The 25,900-nt window shown below is 45.7% G+C and overlaps 1 protein-coding gene across 1 annotated transcript; it reads left to right on the top strand.

Moving 5' to 3' along the window:
- The first annotated feature begins 3,710 nt into the window (after nucleotides 1–3,710).
- Nucleotides 3,711–25,647, top strand: nin (ninein (GSK3B interacting protein)). Its single transcript, XM_062469199.1, has 27 exons — nucleotides 3,711–3,799; nucleotides 3,918–4,127; nucleotides 5,286–5,379; nucleotides 6,388–6,557; nucleotides 9,828–9,873; nucleotides 10,243–10,418; nucleotides 10,798–10,944; nucleotides 11,250–11,417; nucleotides 11,578–11,714; nucleotides 11,901–12,041; nucleotides 13,249–13,423; nucleotides 13,642–13,752; nucleotides 13,854–13,943; nucleotides 14,099–14,237; nucleotides 14,694–14,815; nucleotides 14,927–16,050; nucleotides 19,305–19,403; nucleotides 19,489–19,558; nucleotides 19,705–19,890; nucleotides 19,986–20,102; nucleotides 20,437–20,541; nucleotides 20,641–20,787; nucleotides 20,887–21,066; nucleotides 21,406–21,660; nucleotides 21,848–21,958; nucleotides 24,287–24,400; nucleotides 24,539–25,647. The coding sequence occupies exons 1-27, from the start codon at nucleotides 3,746–3,748 to the stop codon at nucleotides 24,752–24,754; spliced, it is 4,704 nt and encodes a 1,567-aa protein (XP_062325183.1). The 5' UTR covers nucleotides 3,711–3,745; the 3' UTR covers nucleotides 24,755–25,647.
- Nucleotides 25,648–25,900: the final 253 nt, after the last annotated feature.

Genomic DNA, 25,900 nt, shown 5'->3' on the forward strand with positions numbered 1-25,900 from the left:
AGCCTATGCTATTCATTGGCCGTAGTATAGGCTAGTAGTATATTCTAGCTATTGATTATTTAACACATGAGCCTTTGTTAAAGGTTAACTGCTCTTAGTAATATTTATAATGTTGCTCAACCAATGTAGGCCTACTAATCATGGATAGATAGGCCTAGGTTATATTTCCTGAATACATTATTTGCAAAAGCATTTCAACAATGCCAACGGATACAGATTTATACTAAATTATATAGTTAGTGCGAAGCAATCGCCAAGATCCATTGTACAAAAGCATCAACTTTTTTGGCACAAATGGAACCCCATAGTATTCAGTCGGTTACTGAGGATAGGGCCTAGGCTACTATCCTCAATTCAATGCCACAGGCTTTTACATTATGTAGCACTATAGAAAACTTTTTACTTCTCTATACTCAAACTTGGATTGAGAGAGGGATGGACAAGGCGGGGGCCGTAGGGTGTGTAGGACATGCTTTCACTCGTACCGCCCCTTCCTCTATCGAGAGCTTTTCAAAATCCGCTACAAGATGATGCAGCTGAGACGAACGCACACAAAGCGGTTTGATATCAAGCTTACTTGCACACTGTCTGACAAAAGTGTTCGGAGTTGTGGGCATCCTACGGTCCGGCGAGCACAACAAGAGATCAACCATCAAACTACCGTGCGGTTATTTAAATCTGGAAAACAATCTCGATCTTTATCACGGTAAAGATGTTGTAGCCTAAAACTTTTAGTTCCCGAGCCATCAACAAAATTCGGCAAACAGGAAGGCATCCTTACAAGCCAGAAGAAGGTAATTACGTTAGTGTTTTTTAAACGATTCTTGCCTATATCCATGCAATCAATGTTGCTTTTATGTAATTCTACTGATTAAACATAAACGGACTTCCTCCAACAAGTTGCAGCCGCAATCTGAAACATCAGCTTTTTTTTTACGACTGTTCACTTGGTAAACGACTTTGATCATAATTGCTTAAAAGGGACGACCTGGATTTACCGGTGTGTATGCCACTGTGTTCTATTTGTGAATTGTTTTGTATTGCATTCTGATATTGCATGGATACAGCAGGGCAATAATGTATGATGTAGGCTACCGGTACATTTTGGAGTAAATATTTGAGGTTGTGCTTGTCATAAATAGGCCTATTACCCTGGCAACAATGTAAATATGAAGTGATGCTCTTAAAGTTGACTGTGAGCGTAAAGCTCTGACTTTTTCTTGTCCATTTTCGGGAAGAAAACAAAAAATTATGAATAAATCTTAGACAAAAAAAAGTGCCAGACAAAAAAAGTGCCTGTGGATTCTGAAGAGCATCCCCGGATAGGCCTATTCGCACAATAGACAGCGGCCCAGTGGTGACTGGGAGATCCCATAGTGCAGCAGGTGTCAGGATTAACCTCTCGGTTTCCACTCCCGTGGACTGGTACGCCTGATTGTTCCAAAGACAGCTGTCCATCTGAGACACAACTGAGATTCAGTATCGGTGAATATAGCAGAGATTCCCACCATTATTAAAATATAGGCTAGTGTCAGTTAGAAATGTAGATGACAGTTCTCTTGGCTTCACAGTATATCTAGTCTATAAAATAATAACTGCAGTATGAGTTAGTAAACTCATGGCAGTTTAGGGTAACGGTGACTAGGGATCAGTTTTTATTTTTAGGAATTGGTCTTTCTCATTTTGGATTTGTTAATGTCAGATGTTATGTTTATTGATCATCTCAGACACAAGTATGTCTCCGTTAAATTTGATCAGCTGCTGAGATTAGAAAAAGTAGAATTTTTTATTTTCTTTTGCTCTGGACACCCCCATTGTCTGTGTTGAATGGGGCACCCCTAGTCTGAGTGGAGGGGGACACCTGCCTAATGCAGACCAGACCCCCACATGCTGACATCACTGACGGAGCAGCTGGAAATTATGAGGTTACCATGTCAGTACACACACCAAGCCAGGGCTCATGGTGCGTGTACGGTGATGAAGAAAGTGTTTTGTCTTTTTTTTGAGTGACTAAATTCAGTTGAGTTCTGGATTATCAATCTGCAGATTGGGAGAGCACAAGATCACTGATAATAAATGACAACACCACACCAGGCTTAGGTCTCAATTATGTCTCTCAGCTCTGAAGGCCAGAGGACCATCTTTTATAGGGTACAACAAAGTAAACAGTCAGGCAGTTGGTGTTCCAACAGTCACAGAGAAAGAGATTCACAGCTCCCAGCTCATGACCACTCTCAGGGCAGAGAGAGATCATAGGTGGAGCTCTCCCCGTAGTCATCACAAGGGACGTTTACCCAGTACTTTCTCCTGACCCTGAACATCTATTCAACCTGAGACAAAGACATAATCTACTCTTATCAATAGCAAACTCACATGAGAACATACTAACTAGTAACCTATGACTAGTTCTATTTATTAGTGAATAATGTAAGTACACAGGAAATCCCAATTTCCTCCACAGCGGTCAGGTGGAGTTTCATTGTGTGACCTGCATCAATGCCTCGATGCTTAGTCATGTCTGAAAGTGTGCTTCGTCAGACCCAGCCTTAGTAGAATCAAACATCAGACATCTCGTTGCCCTGTATGTGTGACATAATGTAAGAAGCCGACCACTTGTGGATTGGTTGAGAACAGTGTGACGGACCAGGAAGTGAAATCCCTCATGGAATGGAGCACGTTGTTGGGTTTTTGTTTCCACTCGTGTGTGATGCTGCCTGCCTCCGCTCAGCTTAGTCAGGGTGTCTAAGGGTGCGTCCTGGGCTGTGCCGATGCGTTATGTCATCGCTCGCCTATCCAGTCATCGTTCCCTGAAAAGGCTCCAGGTTTACCTTCCCCAGAAGACAGGTCTAAAGAGATCAGTCAGCTGTGCATTAAAGAACCTACTGCTCTTCAGGGGTAATTCAGATTAAGTTAGTATCTACATCTTCCTACACAGGCGACTAGGACTAGACAAGGACTACTACATCACTATCAGATAATCAGATCTCAGTTTACTAACTTTAAAACTCCTGAGCCAACAATGTCGTTTTCCAGTTGACACTATTACCATTGTCTTCCAATTCCAGCCACAACCTCTCCATGCTGGATCCCCAAACAATGTCCTCGTCTCTGTAATGGAAGTTGTCAGGAGCTATAATTATTAGACTTTGGTGGTGTAATTAATCACAGACTGGGTGCTCCACTCCTGTGCTCATTCCTCAAATAGTTCCTCTCTGCTCTCCTCTGAAATATACTTTAAACCTTTGTTGTTGTTGTTTATTCTTGAATTTATATTAATGGTTACTCCAGAACACTATGGTTCAGAATCAGCTGTTTTAATGAAACATTTTCGGTCATATTTTTTGTCATCAACTTGTCTCTAACTGTGCCTTTTAGTATTTTTGGTGAACTTCCGTCCTCCCTCCAAAAAATATTCTGCCATGAAATCAACTGGGAATTCACTGCATTTTGTCGATGTATAAACCAACATAACATGAAAATAGGTGTAAAACAAGTCAGTTAAGGAACATAAAGTCAAGGTCATGTTGCTCTTGTTGCATGCTTTGCATGTTTCTCGTTCATGGCTTGTTCCTAGTCCTTAGTGCCAAGCAGGGAGTCTGTAGGAGACAGGGCCAGGACTGTGGGTCTGTCTACCTGATTGCCTAATCATTCATTAAGACTAAGCAGATTAGCAAAAGCCCTCGCTGCACCGCATATGACGCCTGGCCGGTGTGGCACTAGATCAAACGGCCAGCGACCGTCACCAATGAGGGTGTTCCTGGGATCGGATGCTATTGACATGGATGTTTCCACCCTGATAGTAAGTCCTGTCTCGCTCCCTGGCCACAGGAGCTGAATGTGAGGTGTCTTTGCTCTCTGCTAGGTGTGCATGTAAACAGTATCTTGTCAGGTTTATTTATCGTTGTGTGTGTGTTCAGGGCAGGGTGCTGTCCTGTGGGATGGATGACAGCCAGCAGGACCAGTATGAGGAGCGTCTGAAGGAAGTGTTTGAAAGTTTCGATGCCAGCGGAGCGGGCTCCCTGTGCCCGGAGGAGCTGTCCGACCTGTGCCAAGCGCTCCACCTGGAGGAGGCCACCCCCGCGCTGCTACACGTACTGCTGCAAGGCCAGAATGACCTCACAGGAAGGGTGAGTAGTGGCCTCCACGTCTGCTCATCTTGGGGACATCATCCAGGGCTCAGGCCATGGGGATCACATCTGAATATGGGGACTATTTTGAATCTGAGTTCTGGGATACAAATATAGACTGAATCTCCAGCACAGAGGATACACTGGTGATAGGCTACTATGCTTCAAAACCACCCTGGAGCGAAAACACTTTTAACCACACTGATTTGTGTTTTAAAACATGAGGTACACAGTGATAAGGAAAAAAAGAAACTTTTTTTGATCAACAGGTAGCCTAATTTATTCATCCCTTAGGGGATATTGCAATCCAAACAATGCCATCCAATATGCTTGGATGGCAATATCCCCAGTCCAGCTCCAGGCCCTTTGTGGCTCCAGGTTTGGGGTGCTTTGTTAGCCGTCTTGTTGTAGTGCGAAACAGTGCCCCATCAACCCTTATCCCAGGTGTCTGTCGTCAGGACAACCAAACTAATCACCATTCAGGACTGCATCAGCTGGAGGGTACTTGAGGTGGAAACAAGCCCTCCCATTGGAGGGTACGAACCGAGGAACGTCGAGAAGCTAAATCTACATTTGGTACATGGCACAAATTGTAACTCGTGGCAACCTGTTTTAAGGTTTGCTGTAGGTTAGCCTGTGTGTGTTAGCCTTGATGGATGTTTTCCCGTCTGTTCTGTTTTGTATGTATGGTGAGAGTGAGGCAAGGGTGGGGGGTGTTGGGGGTGTTGGGGGAGTCAGGGGTCTTCTTGCCCGGCCACATCACCCAACAATGAGGCTGAAAAAAAGGAAACCCCCACCTAAGCAGGCAGACGCCTGACTCCTAACACAAAGAGAATCTCCATACCCATTAGATGTAGGGTGGGCAGCTGTTTCTTGGTGAGGAGTGTGACCTCCTCTCTCTCCCCCCCCCCCCTCCATCTAGACATGTCATTCAAGGACTCTCAACCTCCTCCCTCCACCCACCCAACCTCGGGGGAGACTGAATACATTCTCAGGAATTTAATGAGCAATATTTTATCTCAACAATGGAATAATACTGTCCCGTAGAACCCTCATTCCTCCCATACCAAACATATTTAGTGATATTGAATTTTACATGTCTGCTCAGAATCCTCCCTTGGAGAGAAGAGGAGAATAATACATGGTTTTGTTCTGCAGATTGTTTTTAACCAGTTCAAGGATGCACTGATCCAGGTTCTGTCGTCCACTATCACAGCCCCTCCACCCAGTCAGGAACCCGCCACAACTCCTGGTAAGGAATCACTTCAGTCCTTTAGAACGAATCACCTCAATCATCTAGAATGAATCCCTTCCATCTAGAATAAATCCCTTCCATCTAGAATGAATCCCTTCCATCTATAAAGCTGCAGGGTTCCGTAAAGAACTGTTTCGTTTGAACGACAGCCATGAAGCTGGCGAGTGTCAAGTGTGTCCTGTTGGGTGTTTCTGAGATGGTCCACGGTGACTTACTGGATCCTCATCTTGGCTGACTCAGCAGTTAATCTTAGCATGCAACATGAAGGCAAACAGGGCTAAGCAATGGCTATGAATAGCCAGTGGACTGACATCTGTTTGCATGGTCATGGTTGGGCCTTCAGCATTGTTGTTATTTTAAAAACAGACTACAGACTACTAAAGTTAAGAAAATATATATATTTGTGTTTATATATTTTATATAGTGTGCATTTTATTACTGTACTGCTGTGCCTCTTTTATTAAAGCATTATGTAAAGTGGAGTTCCATAGACGACAGTTATAAAGTGGAGTTCCATGGATGACAGTTATAAGTATCCTGCTTAGGCTAGATAACAAGGTGATGTAACGAAAAGCCTTCCTTGATTTGGATGCTTCCACTCTCACTCCAACCAGGTGAGAAGTGGAGTCACCTGGCATAGGCTTCTAACCCCAGCCAAGCCGTGTGTGTGTGAGAACTTGAGACTTGGCATCAAAATGAGAGTTTGAGTTAAGTCTTTCTAAAGCAAGATGCCATATTTGTGCCAGAGTTACAACAAAGTCAAAATTTAGCACTTAGTTATTGCACCCAACATCCAGTCTCATTGAGTTACGTTTTTGTTGTTTACACAGTTACGTCACAGTTGGGAACTAAAACGCATGCATTTTAGTTGGTTTTCTACATTAAATATCTAACGACTATATCCGATGAAGGCAGAACCTTCACAACTGATGAGCCCCACTTTCATAGCCAGCTCTCGTCCTCAGATTCTCATCTCTTCTTCTACATCCTCTTCTTCTTCTGCAGATTCCCCCGAGGTCCATCCTAAGTTTGTGAGAGGCAGCAAACGCTATGGCCGCCGCTCCACCCCGGAGTTCATTGAGGCCGCGACCGAATTCTCAGAGGTCGTCAGCGCCGATGCCACAGAGGAGCAGGGAGCGGAGGAGAACGACGACACCGTCCCCAGGAAACGAGAGGTAACTGTCCGTCTGATGAACCAAACCGGAGGGCTTCACAGTTGTCCGAAAAAACTAGTGCTCCCACTCTACAAAGTTCTGGCCTCACCCCTAGTTCACATTTGCTTCCTCACAGAGAACAGGAACTTCATTTGTTGACTTCAGCGCTGCATTCAGCATATTGTTCCCTAAATCGCCTCCTCATATGGTATCAACTAACTCAGGGCTCTTCAACTGGTATCAACTAACTCAGGGCTCTTCAACTGGTATCAACTAACTCAGGGCTCTTCAACTGGTATCAACTAACTCAGGGCTCTTCAACTGGTATCAACTAACTCAGGGCTCTTCAACTGGTATCAACTAACTCAGGGCTCTTCAACCCTGGTCTTCAGGGCCCACTGTCCTGCATGTTTTAGATCTTTCCCTGCTACAACACACCTGATTCAAATGAATTGGTCCTTATCAGGCTTTTGCAGAGCTATATTTGAATCAGATGTGTTGGAGCAGGGAAACATCTAAAACATACAGGACAGTGGGCCCTGAGGACCAGGGTTGAAGACCATTGGTCAGCACGGCTGCAACAGCAGCGCTGTGCTCGTTCCAGGTTCCTCTTCCTGCCTGGTCATCCTCGCTTGCTCTGGTCTCCTTCCCAGGCTGCCTCTGCAAGGTGTTATTCTTAGCTAATCAGCTTAGCTGTGGGCAGGGCCTCAAAACAAGTGCAGACACTCCAGCTCTGCTCTCTGCTCATTGCGTAATCTCACAGGGCAGACGCTCTGTATTAATACCAGCCCTGCAGAGGTGTGTCAGCTACACTCGTATTTGAAGTTTTATTGTACATTGTGGGTATAGCTCAGAGTGTTTGAATGCTGGACAAGAAGTGGCAAGTAAAAATGTCCACCTTGACATTGCTTTGGATAAAAGCATGCAAAGTGAATGCATCACAATATTATTTATTTCGTAGTAGTTTTTATCGCAACATACAAAGTGTGCACATAGAAAGTACAGCAAAAAATTAAGGATCAGAAGTGCAGCGTTCTAGCAGTATTTTGGTGTTTAGACTCAAGGAACGGTCTGTATTTAGAATCAGAATCAGAATTCGGTTTATTTGCCATGTATGTTATACAAACACGGAATTTACTGTGGCAGGGAGGTGCAAAACACTAAACATATACAGATCTTAAATTAAGTAAAAGTACAAAAGTTTAACTATTTCTAAGAACTAAACAATCTAAGAATACAACAATTTAAATATAAAATATATATATATATAAGAATAAGAATAATGAGCAATAATTTACCAGGCACATTGCAAAATAACCACATCTCCACTGCCAGGTCCAGTTCATAATGAACAATAACTACAGTGTGGCACAGTCGACCATAGTGGAGGATATTGCGCGGGTTCTGCAACTCTTGTGTGGGTAGAACCAGCAGCATGGAGCATCTGTAACTGTTTTACTTGTTGACACATGTTACCGGTGCTGGGGTGGCAAGGACCATGTATCAGTGAACTTTGCCCCCTGCCACAAATGTGTGTTGTGGTGGTCAAGGAAACCGCAGTGTGTTGTGGTGGTCAAGGAAACCGCAGTGTGTTCCCGTCCACTTGGTCATGTCCAGGCAAGCCTTAGCCTTCCGGTGAGGAGGGAGCGCAGCATAGCAGGATGCAGGAAAGACCCTGGTTGTCAAAACACAACCCTCTATGCCTTTGACGGTAGAGTTAGTGCAGCTTGAAATATGGCTGGCTGTGTGTTGATATTGGTTTTATATCACAACTTTGTTGAATACTTTTTTCAGATTTTTCTGCAGTGTGTTTATTGTACTGATTATAATAACAATACAAATTTGAATAAATATTGCCATCATTAGCAATTAGCATTTCTAGCAAGGGTTCCACATGAATACTCTGTACCCCACGTACGATCTTAACCTTTTCATTTGTTTTCAACCTGCAACGTGCCTCTCTCAATAGCTGTACCTGTGATTTACTAGCATTACAGAGAGCTCCAGGGAGCCTGCTGTCCGTTGGCCCAGTGGACAGCAGCTTGATGCCTCTAGGACAGACTAATCCTCCGCCTGGTTCTGTTGTGGAAAGTGTCTTGGTTTAAGCTGCTTGGCGAGGTTCACCTCAGGGTCGATACTCTGACCCACACAAGTTGGGATCCCGCCCCCTGAGTCACTGTGACCGAGTCCTCTACAAAACGACGTCTGGCCGGCGATGTTTGTGAGGTATTAGATTCATTTTGAGACAACAATGATGACTAAGTGTGTGCAGGAGGCAGCAGGATGATGGACCCTGCGTTGCGTCTGTGGGCGTTGGCTGGTATTGTGTGCGGCCCTTTCTCTGTCCCAGTTGTGAGCACATGCTGGAGAGACACAGCCGTGGAGCGTGTCCTGCTAGGGGCTAATCTGTCTGGTCCTGAACAATGTCCTGACTGGGGCCCAGCAGATGGGGATGGGTCAAAGGGGCTTGACAGGGGAGGCTGGAGGCGTGGGGGTTGGGGTGGGTGGGGAGTAGCAGGGCGGATGGGAGGGGGGTAGGGTGTAGGGGTTGACAGAGGAACAATGGCGGCACCCCCCACCATCACTCTCTCTCAGATGCCAGTGCACCCTGGGATGGAGGCCCATCTGGTCTCCATTCCTTCACTGAGTTGCCCTCTTAAACAATAGGCGGCCATTCTGGGCCACATCACAATAGACAACCCCCCCTCACCATAGGCCCGTCCCCTTCTCATACTTCCACAGGCCAAACTAGTAGTTACTAAAAAAGAAAATGTTACATTTCAGTAATCATGACTTAATCGTATCAAGGCATATCTAACTAGATTTACACATAGGGAACGTTACATTGTGTTTAGTGTTTAGATTGAGTTTTAATGGTTGAATGTCCTAGATTGTTCATATACCAATTAGACTGTATCTTTTGGCTTTTCTTTGTTGCTGTAGGACAGAGGAATTCACACACTTCTCTCGCTTTCTCACCTTTTTAACTTCTGTGTGCCCCGTTCTGGGACCCGTGCCTTCACAATGGCTCTCTTGTCCTCTTTGTCTGGTCTCCCACAACCCCCTCGGTCCACCCCCCCCATCCTCCAAACCAACCTTGGTTTAGAGAAGAGTGTGGTCTTGTAAAACCAGCTGATTAGCACATGAGGAAATGGGCCATCTCCAGGTCCCCATGATCATTCTACCAGGCAGAGCGGTGTCCATCTCTTCTAGCCGTTTTCATTGCTCAATCAAAAACAATAAATGCTGTGACTTCCTGTTTAGTAACATGTGTCCGATATTCCTCCACAGCGCTGGAACGCCGATGAGTCGAATGCAGAGGAATATGAAGCAGAAGGTGAGGATAGATCGAAAAGTGCTCAGATTTAATCATGTTATCAGTTGCTACGTTTTACTTTATCTACATCCATCCATATGCAAAAAGGTTTTCTAACCTCATCTTAGTCCTGGAATAGGAAACACTTTCAGACTGTATGGATGTATGAATTACTAGTACTAAATCAATTTATAATGTTATAATCTATGCCGTTAAAGCATAGATTAGATAGGCACAGTCTCTGTTCTCTGTGCAGGTAAATTACAGCTCCTGTAGCTGCATAATAAAGCAGATTCAGACTAGAATTTAGAGTGCACAGTCGTATTACCTGACCCATGTTATATGTACTGTGGTCAAATCATCTGGGTCTTGTCTGTGTGCGGTGACCAGGTCAGCTGCAGCTGTGGAACCCTGATGAGCCAGGCACCCCCCGGGGCTCTGCAGCACCCCTGTCCCAGCGCCTGGAGGACAGGCTGAGGGAGGCCTGCCAGGGCCTGGCCCTACCCTGGGATGCAGCCGCCAGCCTGCCTGAGCTGCTGGCGCTCTGCGAGCACCTGGGCCTGGAGGTGAGGACGAGCCAGCAGAACCTGGGTGATGGGGAGGATCATACCAGGGACAGGGGGGAGGAAAAGGAGGAGGAGTTAGGAACCATTTAATTAAGTTTGTCTTCCTCATATTACAATGTGTTCATTTAGCAAACACTTTTATCCCCAAAATATACAAATGTTGCATACTGTACAGTGAGTACATCAGATAATTAAGGACCAGAAGTGCACAGTTCTAACTGTATTGTAGTGGTTGGTGCCTGACATTGCAACAACAACATGATCTCAACTTCGTAATTTGCATATAGAGTGGTTTTTGTTTGTTGTAGTGACAAAGTCGGTACTAGATGTAGCCGGTGAGGGTGCTGTGTTATGATTGAAGAGGTTGGTTTGTTTGCAGGTGACTGAGGATGTGGTCCAGAGTCTGACAGGAGATGGAGTGATGAGTGTCCAGGAGTTTGTGTCCAGGGTTGTGAATTCCAGCAAGCCCCCCACGCCGTCTGCCTCCACGCCTTACAGACAGCTGAAGAGACACCACTCCACTCAGGTAACTCTCCACTTCTCTAAAGAAACAGGAAACAGTAGCTCCTCAAAAATCTTAGGCATGTGTTTTTTTTAATCAACTGCTTCATTTGAGTTCATATGCAGTAAATTATGTACAGGTGCACTCTTGTTACTCTCAACTGTTTACTAGCAAATTAACCTAAAGCCTAGTCTTACTTTCTATGAAAATAAATCTTCAAACTATGATGACTATAGTTCTTATAAACGATATATATATATATCATAAATCTATATGTAATTCATACATATTTGACATATTTTAACGTAAAACTTGTGTGTGTCCCCAAGCCGTTTGACGAGGCCGGACGAAGGATGGCCGGCCCCTCGGCCATGAGCAGCACCATCGGGACGCGTCTCTTCTCCGCCCTGGACGACGGGACGGGCTACACGCCCGTGGAGAACGTCTTGGATGCCTGGATGGAGGAGGGCATCGAGAACAGCCCGGAGATCCTACAGGTGACACCTTCCCACCTCTCCCACTGGCCCCCTTTCTTAACCTGGGCCTCTTTGGCGGTTAGAGGCGACTGTGCTGTACGTCTGTGTGGTTGAGGTGAGCGTGCCCGTGTCTGTTAGAGATGACTGGATCTCTGCTTGTGTGTTCATGTTTGTCATGCAGGCCTTGGACTTTGACCTGGAGGGAAAACTGAGCCTCCGTGAGCTTACTATTGCACTAGAGAACGAACTCCTCATCACCAAGAATGGGATTCACCAAGCGGCTCTCGCCAGCTTCAAAGCTGAGATCAGGCATCTTCTGTGAGTGTATATACTATGTATATAGTACATTCAGATATATCTAAAGAGGTAGATGGAGAGATATAATTAGATAAATACAAATAGAGATACATAGATAGAAATTGACATTTTTTGGAATCTGCATTAGATTTAATCCACATCTCCAGTTTTAATGGACTTAATCCGTGTAATTGGCGTGTTGCTCAGGGAGCGCGTGGACCGTGAGCTCAGGGAGAAGGAGAAGATCCGTTCTGACCTGGAGAAAGCAGAGAAGCTCAAAACCCAGCTGGCCACTGAGGTGGACGAGCATCACTCTGCCATCGAGCGCATGAATGACCTAAATATCAGGTAACAAACAACCCCCCCCCCCTCTCTTTCTCTCATTCACTGTCTTTTCTGTATCTCCAATATCTCTCTCCTCCACCCTCGCTCTGACAATGAGTCTCTTAATATCAGTTCAGAAAAAGCTCTATTGATATGAAATACAAATATTGCCAGAGCAACAATACAATAAGAACGATATCAATGATGGTAATAAAGAGAGAAGGAAGAATGTTTTGAAACATCGAAAAATGAAACTATACAAATAAATTAAATGTTGTGTGTGTGTGTGTAGTGAAGGCTGTGTAATGAAGGCTATGTGTGTCTGTGTGTAATGAAGGCTGTGTAATGAAGGCTGTGTGTGTGTGTAACGAAGGCTGTGTAATGAAGGCTGTGTGTGTGTGTAATGAAGGCTGTGTAATGAAGGCTGTGTGTGTGTGTAATGAAGGCTGTGTTATGAAGGCTGTCTGTGTGTGTGTGTGTAATGAAGGCTGTGTAATGAAGGCTGTGTGTGTGTGTAATGAAGGCTGTGTAATGAAGGCTGTGTGTGTGTGTAATGAAGGCTGTGTAATGAAGGCTGTGTAATGAAGGCTGTGTGTGTGTGTAATGAAGGCTGTGTAATGAAGGCTGTGTGTGTGTGTAATGAAGGCTGTGTGTGTGTGTAATGAAGGCTGTGTGTGTAATGAAGGCTGTGTGTGTGTAATGAAGGCTGTGTGTGTGTGTAATGAAGGCTGTGTAATGAAGGCTGTGTGTGTGTGTAATGAAGGCTGTGTGTGTGTGTGTGTGTGTGTGTGTGTGTGTGTGTGTGTGTGTGATGAAGGCTGTGTGTGTGTGTGTGTGTGTGTGATGAAGGCTGTGTGTGTGTGTGTGTGTGTAATGAAGGCTGTGTGTGTGTGTAATGAAGGCTGTGTGTGTGTGTGTGTGTGTGTGTAATGAAGGCTGTGTGTGTGTGTGTGTGTGTAATGAAGGCTGTGTGTGTGTGTGTGTGTAATGAAGGCTGTGTGTGTGTGTGTGTGTAATGAAGGCTGTGTGTGTGTGTGTGTGTGTGTGTGTGTAATGAAGGCTGTGTGTGTGTGTGTGTGTGTGTAATGAAGGCTGTGTGTGTGTGTGTGTGTCTGTAATGAAGGCTGTGTGTGTGTGTGTGTAATGAAGGCTGTGTGTGTGTGTGTGTGTGTAATGAAGGCTGTGTGTGTGTGTGTGTGTGTGTAATGAAGGCTCCCCCGTGTGTTTGCAGGAAGCTGGAGCAGGAGCACAGGGAGAGGCTGGCGGCGGTGCGGTCCGAGCTGCTCAGGGAGATGGCTCAGGTGCAGCAGCAGGCGGGCCAGCAGCGCGAGGAGCTGGAGGTCCAGATGGAGAAGATCAGGGAGGACGAGACCTTCCTGAGGGACCACCTCTCCATCACTGTCAAGGTGACACAAACATGGCGAAACGCAACGGCTCTGAATATTGTAATAATAGTCATGTTTATTTAGCAGATGCTTTTATTGCATGCAATGTTTAGGGCAGATTTGAACCTGCAATCTCTTGATCTGCAGTGAAATGCTCTACACAAAGCTATGCCCATGCTGTAGGTAGTGATTGAATGTGTAGGGCGTTCGGTGGGGTGATGGTGGGCTGTGTCACTCAGGAGAACAGACGTCTGGAGATGGAGCTACTGGACAACACTGAGAAACTGGTGGAGGCGGAAAACCAGGTCAGCAAACTTCAGAAGAACCTGGACAACATTCTCAAGGAAAAGGTAAAGTAAAAAAGCTAAAACGGAGAAAGCACCATTCTTTGTTGCCCTTCACATACATTTTTTCGTCAACTTCTGATTATCCCTTGGTGTTGTTTCTGTAGTTTGGAGACTTGGATCCTGGCAGTGCTGAATTCTTCCTGCAGGAGGAGCGACTCAAACAGTTACGCAGCGGTTATGAGGAGCAGTGCAGGGTAGGACACACACACCCTGGTCTTAGGAAACTGACATTGGCCTTGAGATTGTTTGCTAGTTCCAGCTAACTTCTGTCCTACTGAGGACGTTTGTTTATTGTAGTTCCACTTTCGTCTGGCTTTTTTGGATGATGAGTCTCGTTGTTGTTTTGCAGGAGCTACAAGATCGCATTGATGAACTGCAGGCCCAACTCCAGGAGTTCCACAGCCTCGGCCGAGCCCCCCAGCTCTGCTCCAAGCCCTCCCTGCTGGACGAGTTTGAAAGCAAGAGCCCTGGCATGGAGTCAGACCCAGGTAACACCTCCAACACAGATCCCAGAGATTCATACATTTACATTTTATTCATTTAGGTGACACTTTTATTTTATATTATTTTTTATACAAATATACTGCAAATAGGAAGCACAGCAGAAAATCAAGGATCAGCAGTGCATGGTTCTAACAGTAGTTCAATGTTCAGAGTCTAGGAACAGTATCTATTTACTGACCAAAATGTACATTCCAAATTAAGTACAACTCAGCTACCAGTTGCGGGGAACATAAAAAAACTTGATCACAGTAGCTGATTAATGTATGGTGAACTCAAATTATATTCTACCGTGCAATAGTAACATTTCAATTCCTCCACTACAGTCTTACAATAACGTCTCGACGACAGTAATACATGTACGCCATTGGGAACAGCTAGCTAAGAAACACGAGGGACTTGTTGTTATAATGCTCATGATTGCGGTTTCATTGGTTGTCCAGGTATTGGCTCGGAGGAGGGCCAGCCTTTCAACATGAGTCTGGAGGCTGAGATGATGTTAGAGCAGCTAAAGGAGCAGCACCTTCAGGAAATTGAAAATCTACGCGCTCAGCTTGAAAGCAAGGCACGTCCGCTTTCTAGTGTTTCAACGTGCTTCCTGAACACCTTCTCCAAAAATATTCATTTATCCATCCTGCTGCACTCATTTATGTTAAAACTTCATCCTTTTTTGCAGATAATTGAATTCGAACAAAACGTGGAGGAGCAGAAGGCGGCCCACGAGGAACACAGAGAGGCCATTTCTCTCCAGTACCAGGAGGAGATCCAGGCCCTGAGGGAGGAGATGTCCAGCATCCAGAACCGAGCCCAAGAGCTCCAGAACCAGCTAGAGCAGGCCGAGCAGGAGCGGGCCAGCCTGGAGCTGAGGCAGGCTGGGGAGAGGGAGGAACTGGCCGACCAGCAGGATGAGGAGGTCGGTACCCTCAGACAGGAGCTACTGCAGGCCCACACCCATATCGCAGACCTGGAGGATCAGCTGAAGGCCTTGGAGGACCAGCATGCTGAGACGGAGCTGGGAATGGAGGCAGAGAAGGAAGAGCTGAGGAGGCTTAGTGCGCTGGAGGTCAAAAGGCTGGAAGAAGAGCATGAGCAGCTGGTTGAGGCCAGGCTGGAGGAGGAGAGGAAGCGGATGCAGGAGGAGAGAACCGAGGTCGAAAAGAAACTGTTAGAGGAGTGGAAAAGGGAGAATGAGGTTTTACAGCAGAGCCATGAAGAAACCATGAGGGCCAGAGTAGAAGAGCTGAGCGTTATGTTCCAAGCAGAGCGCGAGGAGCTGGAGATGAGCCTGACCGAGGAGTGGGAGAGGAAGAGAGCCCAGCTGGACGAGCAGAGTAACGAGTCTCTGCAGGCGGTGCTGGAGGAGGAGATGCTCCGACTGGTCCGAGAACACGAGGAGCGGGAGAGCAGGCTGAGAGCGCAGTGGGACTTGGAGAAAGCCCAGCTTCGGGGCGACCAGGAGGCATCTCTCCTCGCCAGGCTAGCGGAAGAAAGGGAGAAGCTCCAGCAGCGGCACAAGCAGAGGGAGGAGAAGCTGGTTGAGGACTGGAAGCGGGAGAGGATGCAGCTGGAGGAGGATTACGAGGGGATGATCTTGGAAAGGGTGAACGAGGAGAAGGAGAAACTGGAGGCGGAGAAGGAGGAGCTGGAGAAGCGGCTGGTGAGGCTGATGGAGGAGGAGAAGACCCGCCTGGAAGAGAGCCAGAGGGAGGCTGTGCAGGAACTGTGCACCAGGCACAAGGATGAGAGGGAGCAGCTTAGTGGCCTACTGGACAAGCTCCGAGACGACATCAGTGAAGAGAGGTAAGATTTGTCTTTAAGGCCTGGGGTTGGTATTTTGGGACGTAATCACGTCCAAGATGAATGATCTGTCCATGCAACAGGTGAGAGTGAGACTTTTGTATGTTTTAAATGTGGGCACTTTGGGGCATAACTGTCATTGATTAACCATGTACAGGAAAGAACTGGAGAGCCACTTTTCCCAAAGAATCAAGGAGGTTGAGAATCGGTTCTCAGGTGACCAGGAAGCAGTTTCAGAGCAATTCCAGACTGACGTAGCTAACCTGGAGCAGCACTACCACAATGAACTGAAGGCCCTGTCAGATAAGCACGCTGAGCAGAAATTCAAATGGGAGATGGAGGTGGAAAAGGCCATACAAGAGGCTGAGGAGCAGAGAAGAATGCTGCAGGAGTCCATGAAGAAAGAGCGTGAGTTCCTCCACCAGGAGTGGGCAAAGGAGCAAGAACAGCTGCAGAGCGCTCACAAGGCGGAAATAGACAAGCTGATGGAAAAGAACCTGGAGCTCCAGAGAGACCTGGAGAGTTCCGTTAGCTCAGCTCAGACTAAAGAGATTGAGCTGAGTAGAAAGCTGAATGAACTTCACAAAAGACTGGAGGAGAACCTTGACACCAAAGATGATCTTCTAGCTCAGTCTGAGAATAGGGCGCAAGAAATTGAACTTCTGCTGAACCAGGCAGTTGAGGATTTTAAGCAGGAGAAGGCCGAACTTCAGAGCTGCCTGTCTGAACTTGAGGCCAAGTACACAGAGGCGCTTTTGTTGTCTGAGAAGCATCTTGAGGAGAGGAGTGAGCTACTGTCAAACTGTGATGAGCTTAAGGCAAGGGTAGATGAGCTAGACGGGCTACTTAAACATTCGTCAGTGGACTTTGACCTTGAGAGACAGGAGTTGCAGGATAATATCTCTGATCTTGAAGTTAGGCTTCAGGAAAACCTTACCTCCTGTGAGATACAAGAAAATGAGAAAGTTGAGCTAATTTCAGAAAGGGATCAGCTCAGTATCAGAATTCAGAAGATCCAGGCAGAGCTCGATAAACTTTTGGAATCTGCAAATAGGAATGGAAAAGTGGAAAGCTCAAATATGTCTGGATTACTGGTTACCTGTCCCTATGAAGAACAGGAGCCATGTTCACAACAAACTGAAACCAGAGAAGAGGTTGTCGATGATGAAACATCTGGTATACCAGAGGACTGTAATGTCCTCGGGGTAGAATCGTTAACACCTGTGGAGCATGGCGATGAGGTAGAGATCCTTACGGAATCCCCTCCTGACATGGAGTGTTGTGATCAGGATGTGACCGTTGCTTCAGAGGACCTCCCAATCCCTGTGGAGGAGTCTGCCATCTTTGACGAACAAGCACAAGATGATGATTTAGACATGATAACCGAGTCCCCTGACGAATGTTCTGAGAACATCCTTACCTCTTATGAGGTGGTGGACCAAGACTTTTCTGAAGTTGCCGACCAAGAGGAGACTAAGGCTGTCGGGGATATTGGACAAAATAATGCTGAGGAAGAGGTGGTTGATGAACCTTCTGAGGACGTGGAGGTTTGTCCCGAAAACGTAACTGTCAGTGTTGAGGCACCCGACGATGTCAGTCCCGTTCCAGAAGATGGACACGTCTCCATGGAGGATCAGAGTCCAGCTGAAGAAGAGATTGATGAAGACTCTTGTCCTGAGAAGGTGGTTATAGCTGATGATATCCCAAAATCCTCAGTTGAAGAGGAGAATCCTGAATACGGTGTTGATGAAGGTTCCTCAGAGATGCCGTGCCATGGTAAAGTGGAGCACAGTTCTCCGGAGGGCCCTGAAAACAATGACTTAGTTGAAGTTGATTGCGGTGAAGATGGCCTGTGTGAATCATATACTGTGGAGCCAGTACCACAAGATACCCGAGTTGAGAAGAATGAGAGCCTGTCACCGTGTTTGGAGGGGTGGCAGTGTCAGGAGTCTGTGGTGGAAACCACTTCCCCAGAGGAAACCGAGGACCCTGACTATGGTGCTAAACAGGAACGCATCCCAGAATGCTCTCAGGGTCCCGAGCAGGAGCTGGTTACTGAGCAACCGCAGGAGTACGGGGAGGAAGTGGATGAGCAAGATGGCCGTATCTACAATGGTGCGGGTCGATCTGAAAATCTGGCCTCCATGGCTGAGCTCCAGTTCCAGTATAGCATTGCAACAGAGGAGAACCTTGTCCTACAGCATAAAGTTGCCCTGCTTCAGGAGAAGACGGACACTCTTGAAAGTCTCTTGGTGGACAGCACTGAGAAGATAGCGGCAGGCAGGCTGGCGTTTGAGGAAAACTGCAGCCTGAAAGCCAAAATTCTGATGTTGATGGAGGAGGCGGAGGACATTGTGACTACGTCGGAGGAGTTGACAGACCTCCAGATCAGATACGAGGAGTGCATTTGTGAAAACGCCAAGCTAGGGGAACAGAACTGTAAGCTGGAGAAAAGGATTTTGGGCCTTGAGAATAAAATGCACGTCATCCAAGACTTCCAGGATCAGCAGGTGGCGCTGGTGGATGAAATCACCAGGATGAGGGAGGAGAACTGCAAGCTGATGGCGCTGGTCAGTGAGTTGGAGAGGCAGGACGAACTCCTCCTGACCCTCCAGCAGGAAGCAGACACTGCAGAGGAAGCCCCGGAGGAGACCTTCCTGGACCTCAACTCCCAGCTTGAGGCCAAGATCCAGGCCGTGTCTGACCTGGAGGACTGCTGTTCTGAGTTCGAGAAGCACAATGGCAAACTCCGCAAGGCCCTCTCTGACCTACAGGACAAGTCTCTGATGATACACGAGAGGATGAAAGCCCATAGGTAACTCGGAGGAGATGTAGGATCCCAACCCTCTGTGTCGTCCTCCCTGCAGTCGTGCTTGGCTTAATCTTGTAGCACCAGAAGTAGCTGTGTGTCCACTGTGGCTCAAAGATCCTGTAACTTGCATGTGAAGCAACAGATTTCTAGCCTTGGTGTCTGTGCTGCAATCCACCCCTGTACCCATAGATAACCCTTGTGAGACAAACTAGCTGGCATTGTCAATGTGAGAAATGTATGGTTGTCAGATTGTTTGTGGAGTAGAGAGCCTTTACCTTTGATGAACATTTCTTCAATCTTATTTACTTTATCATATTTACAGAAGTCAGAACAGAGCATACTGAAATTGTGAATAAGTTAGTTGTTTTTCTGTGAAAGAAGCTTGTATTGGTAGTTTCTAGTTTGACTTGACATTTTCTGCATTTTTCCTTTGTGGGTTGTGTAGGAGTGAGGCCAGCCGTCTGGCAGAGGAGAACCTTGTGCTCAGACACAAGATTTCTGCATTGAAGGAGGAGGACCTAAGGGAGAGCCAGGAAGAGATGCTGTAAGCAGCACAATCATTTATAAAATGAGATTTCTTCTCATTTTTATGCTGCATTGACACATGTCCCAACCTTATTCTGGCTTAGCTTGAAACTGGAGCACTTCAGGAAGGAAAAGACTGCAGCTCAGAAATTGGCCGACAACTACAAGAGACAGGTAAGATAGATGTGCTCAGCTCAGTTAATCCAATGTTTTTTTTTTCAAACTGAGCACCCAATATCTGTTTCAAGGCCAAACCACTGGCTTTAAAATCCTTACAGTGTAGTGATAACCTGTGCAAATGCTCCAATCCTCCCCTTCAGATCTCAGAGCTGCGCCTCAGAAGCCAACAGCTGGAGGATGAAAACGGTTTCCTGGCTCAGAAGAACACGGAGAACGCCCGAGGCGTGGAAGAACTTGGTCAGCAGCTTGAAGCACTTCTCAGACAGAAGGAGAAGAAGGAGGCCGTCAAGGAGCAGCAGAACTTGTCTACTGAGGAGAGGACCAAGGTGAGGCATCTGGGAATAAAAAAAACGGTCTCCGGTAGGCTGTTTAAATGTTGTGGTTGATGACGTGTAGCTAATTAGTGGTTGTTCTGTGTTAGATGGCAGTTTGTGTGTCTGCCCTGGAGGTAGAGTTGACCAAGGCTCTGGAAGGTTCTGCTCTGCTGGAGGAGGGCAAGGCCCAACTCTCCCAGCAACTTTCATCCCTTAGAGAGAAGGTGAGACTTGGGCCTTAGAACTACAACACAGGGCTTCCAGGTTTGAACACAAAAAAATAAAAAAAAAGATTCTATTAATAATTTATATTGTTCAGTGTAATTATTAAGCATACTTTTATCCAAAGCGTCTAATCAAGTATCAGAATTAATAACAATATTTGAGCTTTAAAAGCCAAGGAACGGTCCGTAATTTTACCAGGCACAGTGCAACAATAACATCATCTCGACTAAAATATTATAGAACTCTGAACCGTGTGCGTGTATTCTGCTAGTAGTGCAGAGGTACTGTGTAATTTTTGCATAAATCTAACATCTCAGTTTGTGTGCATCTCAGGTGGAGCCTTTGGAGAGTCAGCTGTCACAGCTGTTGCAAGAGCGCCAGTCAGCGGACAAGCAGACACATACTCTGCGGTCTCAGCTGGCCAAGGCTCAGGAGCGGGTAAGGCTTTTGAACAACTTTTAAGCGAATGTTGTAATTTGGTGTTTTCATAATTCTCAATGAAGTAGTAAGTTACTCAACTGCAAGGTACCCTTGTAGTTCCAGGCACTGGATGAAACTCTTCAGGCTGTCAACCTCCAAAGTGCCCGCCTCAAGTCAGACCTCCGTGTCACCCAGCAGGAGAAGGATGCCCTCAAACAGGAAGTGATTTCACTGCATAAACAGCTGCAGAACGCCAACGACAAAGTAAGACGTTAAAAGGTTTCTAAAGCCGTTTCTTTAGAAAAGTTCCAATCTCTCTGGGGTCTCAACTGGACTTCTTCTCCCACTTCCGCCTGACCTCAGAACCAGGTTCTGGAGATTGCGCTGCACTCCAGTGGGTTCCAGAGCCAGCACAAGAAGCTGTACCGGGACGAGCTGGCACGGCTGGTGGAGCAGGAGCAGGAGTTGGTGAGGAAGGAGAACGACAGGCTTCAGATGGAGGTCCACAACACCAAGGGGGATCTCCTGCTCTCCAGGGAAAAGGTTATTTTCAGATGTTCCTGACAGTATTTTTGTTTTATTTCAGGGTTTAAAACGCAGATTTAACACCTGATCGTAGCCTAATTAAATGTTTTACTAATTTGAGTGTGTGCTATTGGATTCATTTATTTGTAATATACTGTGCATGTTCTCAGGGAGCCCTTGTAAAACAGAACATCAATCACAACAGAACAGCCATCAATAAATAAAGGTTAAATGGGGAATAGAAGCACCATAAACCGTGGCACCTAATCTGTCCCTTAACATGCTCTTCTACTGCTGGGAGTAAACACGCCCTGTAAATAACTTTGAATTTCACCTGACTTGTGTCTTCTATCTCAGATCCGCCAGCTGGATGCCCAGGTTCTGTCCCTGAAGCAGCAGAAGCAGCAGAGCCAGTCCAGCCTGGCCCGGGCCCTGGAGCAGGACAAGGTGTCCCTGAGGCGGGAGCTGGAGAGCCTGCAGAAGGAGCTGGTGGTGGCGAGGAGCAGGACCTGCGAGGAGGGTGCTGAGGTCCCCAGGGAGCTGGAGATGCTTCGCCAGGAGAACGAGGGGCTGAAGACCCAGATGTCCCGTCTACACTCCCAGCTCATAGAGGTGACTGATCTGTTGTGGCCCGGCCTTTAGTCAATCACCCCCCTTTACCTGTTTGTCACGTTTGTAATACCATCCTTCCTCACCCTGTCTCTCTCTTTCCTCTGACCTCACCCTCTTCTCTCCTCCTCTTTCATCCTCCTCTCTTCTCCTCTTCTCTCCTAACCCCCGTCTCCTCCCATGTCTCCAGACACTGCAGGCCCAGCTTGGTGGACTGCTCCCGCCTTCCCCTCGCCGGTTGCCAGGGGAAAGGAGAGGGCCTCATCGTGGCGAGGATCCTAACCACCTGGAGAACATGCCGGTAAGAGGGCAGCGCAATTATCAACTCGGACACATCGTCTTACACCTCCTTTCCATCTCTTCTGCTCTCTGACTCTTAAGTGCAGTTGGCTCACAGGCCTAAACAGAGTCTCACTGCACTCACTTTGCTGAGGAGAATCAACACTTCCCTTCTCCAATCATTTGAAGCATTTCTCACAAAATCTTCTTTGTCATTTCCATCCACACAATTCTTGATTTGGCCCCGGATTTGGGGCTCTCACAACCTGGTTTCATCACTCTGTTCCCAGCTCATGTCCTCTGTGTGTGTAGAGTGTGTGTACTTTCTGGGTCTGGTGTTTAGACTGCGGTTTCTGTGTGCTGTGCTCTCGTGACCCGGAGCTCACTGTCATGATGCTTGTCATTCACCACATTGGTGTTCTGGTTGTGGTGCTGTGTGTTCTCCGTGTTTGTCTTGTCACGAGGAAGAACCGTCCTCTTCCTGCTAGAGAGAAATAGTCTAGAACCTCTGTAGAAACGGCTCAGTCATCTAGAATGGGTGAAAAATCTAAAACTCACACTTGCAGTAGTAGTTGACTGTTCTGATTGAAGTGTGAAGCGACAATACTTTATTTCTAAATTGACAGGATCCAGTTTTCACGTTTATTATTCATATCAGATGGAGCTGTAGTTTTCACCCCTGATGCCAGTGAGCCATGTTAAGGGCTCCAGGATTAGCGGAGGGTTGAGCACTGGTGAAGAGTACTCCCTTCTCTCTGCAGGAGGCCATGCCAGAGCAGCGCTCCGCTCACGCAGACAGCTACAGGAGGATCGGAGGATTGTGACCCCCGTTTCTCCCCCCCAGTCCTCTCCTCTAACCCCCTCCCCCCCACAGCATGCGTCTCCACTGCGGCTTCAGCTCTGAAGGTCTCGGGAGTATGTCCTCCCTCTCTCAAACCTCAGAGAAGCAGAAGGGACGTCCATGTACGATGTGTCGAATCTGCTCAGTGGGATTGTATCATCCAACCACTAGGTGGCAGGAGATGTGAACTTCTGTTATCGTCATCCCAAAGGGATATCTGTACCTTCAGGTCTACACTGTATGTGGGATTTGAGTAAATTGTGAAAAAGTTAATCGAATACGGATTAAAGGGAATATTTGTGACATAATGCTTTGGACAACAACATGTAATTTCTTTGCACTGATCATGCGTATCCTTGTACATTGGTCCACATGCTGAAGAGAGAAGGACGATGAAATGTAACAAGATGGGACAATACTGGTTTTCCTCATATTACACTGGACCTGAAATATCATCCGCTAGCGAGTTTTAGAATGTTTTTTAATGTTTTTGTCTGAATTTCAGTGCTGTCCTGTCATTGTTGGATCAAATGTATTTGTTTCATACCAACAATGTGGTTTGTTATATGATATCTGTCCAATTTGCACTGTTGGCATACAATAGGGTGTGTGCCACTCTTGTTATGTCAATATACCTCTTGAGGCCCTTAAGTCAACCAAAGTATTTATCTTGTTTGAGTGTTCCTGTGTAGACAGGGTAATGTGTTATGGATGTCTGCAAAACACTTCGCTATAATGCAATAGATTTAGCTGCATCATGTGCTTTAGACCATTTCATTTTTAATGAAGATCTGTTAGGTTAAGATTTATTCAACAGTATTTCCCACTATCTTCTACATAGCAGTTGGTAATTATCTGAGCAGTTAGGACACCTACAACAAATTGTTGGAAGTAGTGTCAGTTTACTTTGTTTTGTGTTAGTGAGGGTTAGAAAGGTTAGTGTGGGTTTACTGTAAAGCACTAAGAATTAGCCAGCCAGCCTCAGATCTTTAGGTGTTTTGCTTTAAATTGCACGGTGTGCCGTTTGTTTGTTTGTTTTCATTATTTTGTTAGAACTGTCTAACACCAATTTATTTATACACTTAAATTATGATTTATGTATGATTTGTTTGTAGCCATTTATTTAAGTTTCTTTATCATTGACTATAACAGTTTTATACTAAATTATTTATATTTATTTATTAGCAGCATTTTGATGTCATCTGTTTTGCTAGAATATATTTTAATGAAAACCCCATATCAAATAAAGCATCTTGTTAAACCTGAGTTCTGTGTTTTATTGCCTTTATTATATACACGTGGACACATACAGATCTATTTAATACGTAGTATTTGTCTAAGCCTTTATTTGTCACATTTAACTAATGCCAGATGAGAGTGTGTAGTGTTTCCTGATGGACTCTGCCCTTCAAGTAGGGAAAAAGAGCACTGCTATTTTTTGCATTTACAATTGTGACATTTTTCCTTTCCCTTTCAATAAAAGTGGCGTGCCTGTTTGTGTTTCCCCAGGATGAGAGGGAGAGCGTGATGATAAGGATGGAGGAGCGCATGAGGGAGATCGAGCTGTCTCTGCACAACGTCAAGCTGCTGCTGAAGGAGAAGGTGTATCAGCTGAAGGAACAGGTATGCAGACCCGTCTACGTTACTGGTCTCATCTTCTGTGTGACAAAAATTGGCTCTGAAAATAATCAAGCATTTCTGTACCTTTACTCTTTGGCTGATATCAAAGTTGTAATGGCTGGTCTACGTTTGCCTGTTCAGCTGCACAGGAATGGCAAATCTGACGTGTTAATTAAGGACCTGTACGTGGAGAATGCCAAGCTGCTGAAAGCTCTGGAGATGACTGAACAGCACCAGAAAATCACTGAGAAAAAAAACTACCTGCTGGAAGAGAAGATCTCCAGCCTCAACAAGATAGTCAGGGACTTGAATCCAGCCTCGCTGACCCCAGTTCCCTTTCACTATACCTGCTCCTAGCCTCCCCCTTCCTCCCCCTTCCTCCCCACTTCCCCATGTTATCCATTGTTGTCATGCTTCAGACTCACGGATGAACAACTGCGAACCCACTGCCAGTCAAGTATACAAGACTTTATTTATTTACGAAAAAGCAGGTATGTAGTTTAGTTTATGAAGGGAAGGACTGAAAAGGTGCCGGAAGCTTTATACAAACAGGGTGACCTACTTTTATAGTATTGTTGTTAAATGACCAAATATTGTCAGTACTTTTTTGGATAACGTGTTGTTTTTAGCTATTTATGTCAAAAGTAATTTTGTCCATGTGAATAGATGGGTCAACTTTGATTTGAGTCATTTTTTGTTTACCATAAACACACTATTTAGGTTTACAAGGTTTTTTTTTTTTTAAGCTACTATTAATATCTGGCAGGACTAGGGAATGTGTTTATTAATGGACATTTATAATTTAAACAACCCTTTGTTAACTTCTTTACAATGCAGTGTTCGGAGGTCATGTGATCACCCAAGGTGGGGGTGTTGGGTAATGTCTAATGGGATCTGACCCCCCACGTTTTAATCTTTTTTTTTCCACATAAACATGAAGATTAGGCTAATGCAAACAAAAGAAGGATCTTTATTTGAATGATATTAAATTATGTCCAACCGAATGTGTGAAGTGCACTTTACTCCAAAGTGTCGGTTTGTTTTCTTCAAGACCTTGCTTGTTGTATTATCCGACAATAAACGTTATTGTAATATTTACATTTATTACCATCGTCGGGTAAAATGAGATGTTTCTCGTCTGAAATGTAGCCTAAATGAAGGACATCAGGGCTAGTAGGCTAATACTACCTTTTTTTCAATAGGTGTTTTTTGCACTGTATAAAGAGACCAAAATAAAATATTTTAAAGAGCTTGGTGACTTGACGTATTTGTGGTTCAAAGGACAGTTGGCCTAAATGACCGATTTGTTCTGCTGCCATTGTCCTTATTGGTCTGAAAGTCCTGACCTACAGTGAAAATGAATGCGGCTCCAACAATAGCTGCTATCTGAATACAATTGAATTTTGTAAGAACTGCGGTTATGGCAGAGATTGCGCAGCATTAAATACTTTTCAATACAAGGAATCCGTTTGGTTAGCGGTGTTTTAGGCTAGCCTACTACAA

The sequence above is a fragment of the Osmerus eperlanus genome, chromosome 9, assembly GCF_963692335.1.
Source record: "Osmerus eperlanus chromosome 9, fOsmEpe2.1, whole genome shotgun sequence".
NCBI classification, from domain to species: Eukaryota; Metazoa; Chordata; class Actinopteri; order Osmeriformes; family Osmeridae; genus Osmerus; species Osmerus eperlanus.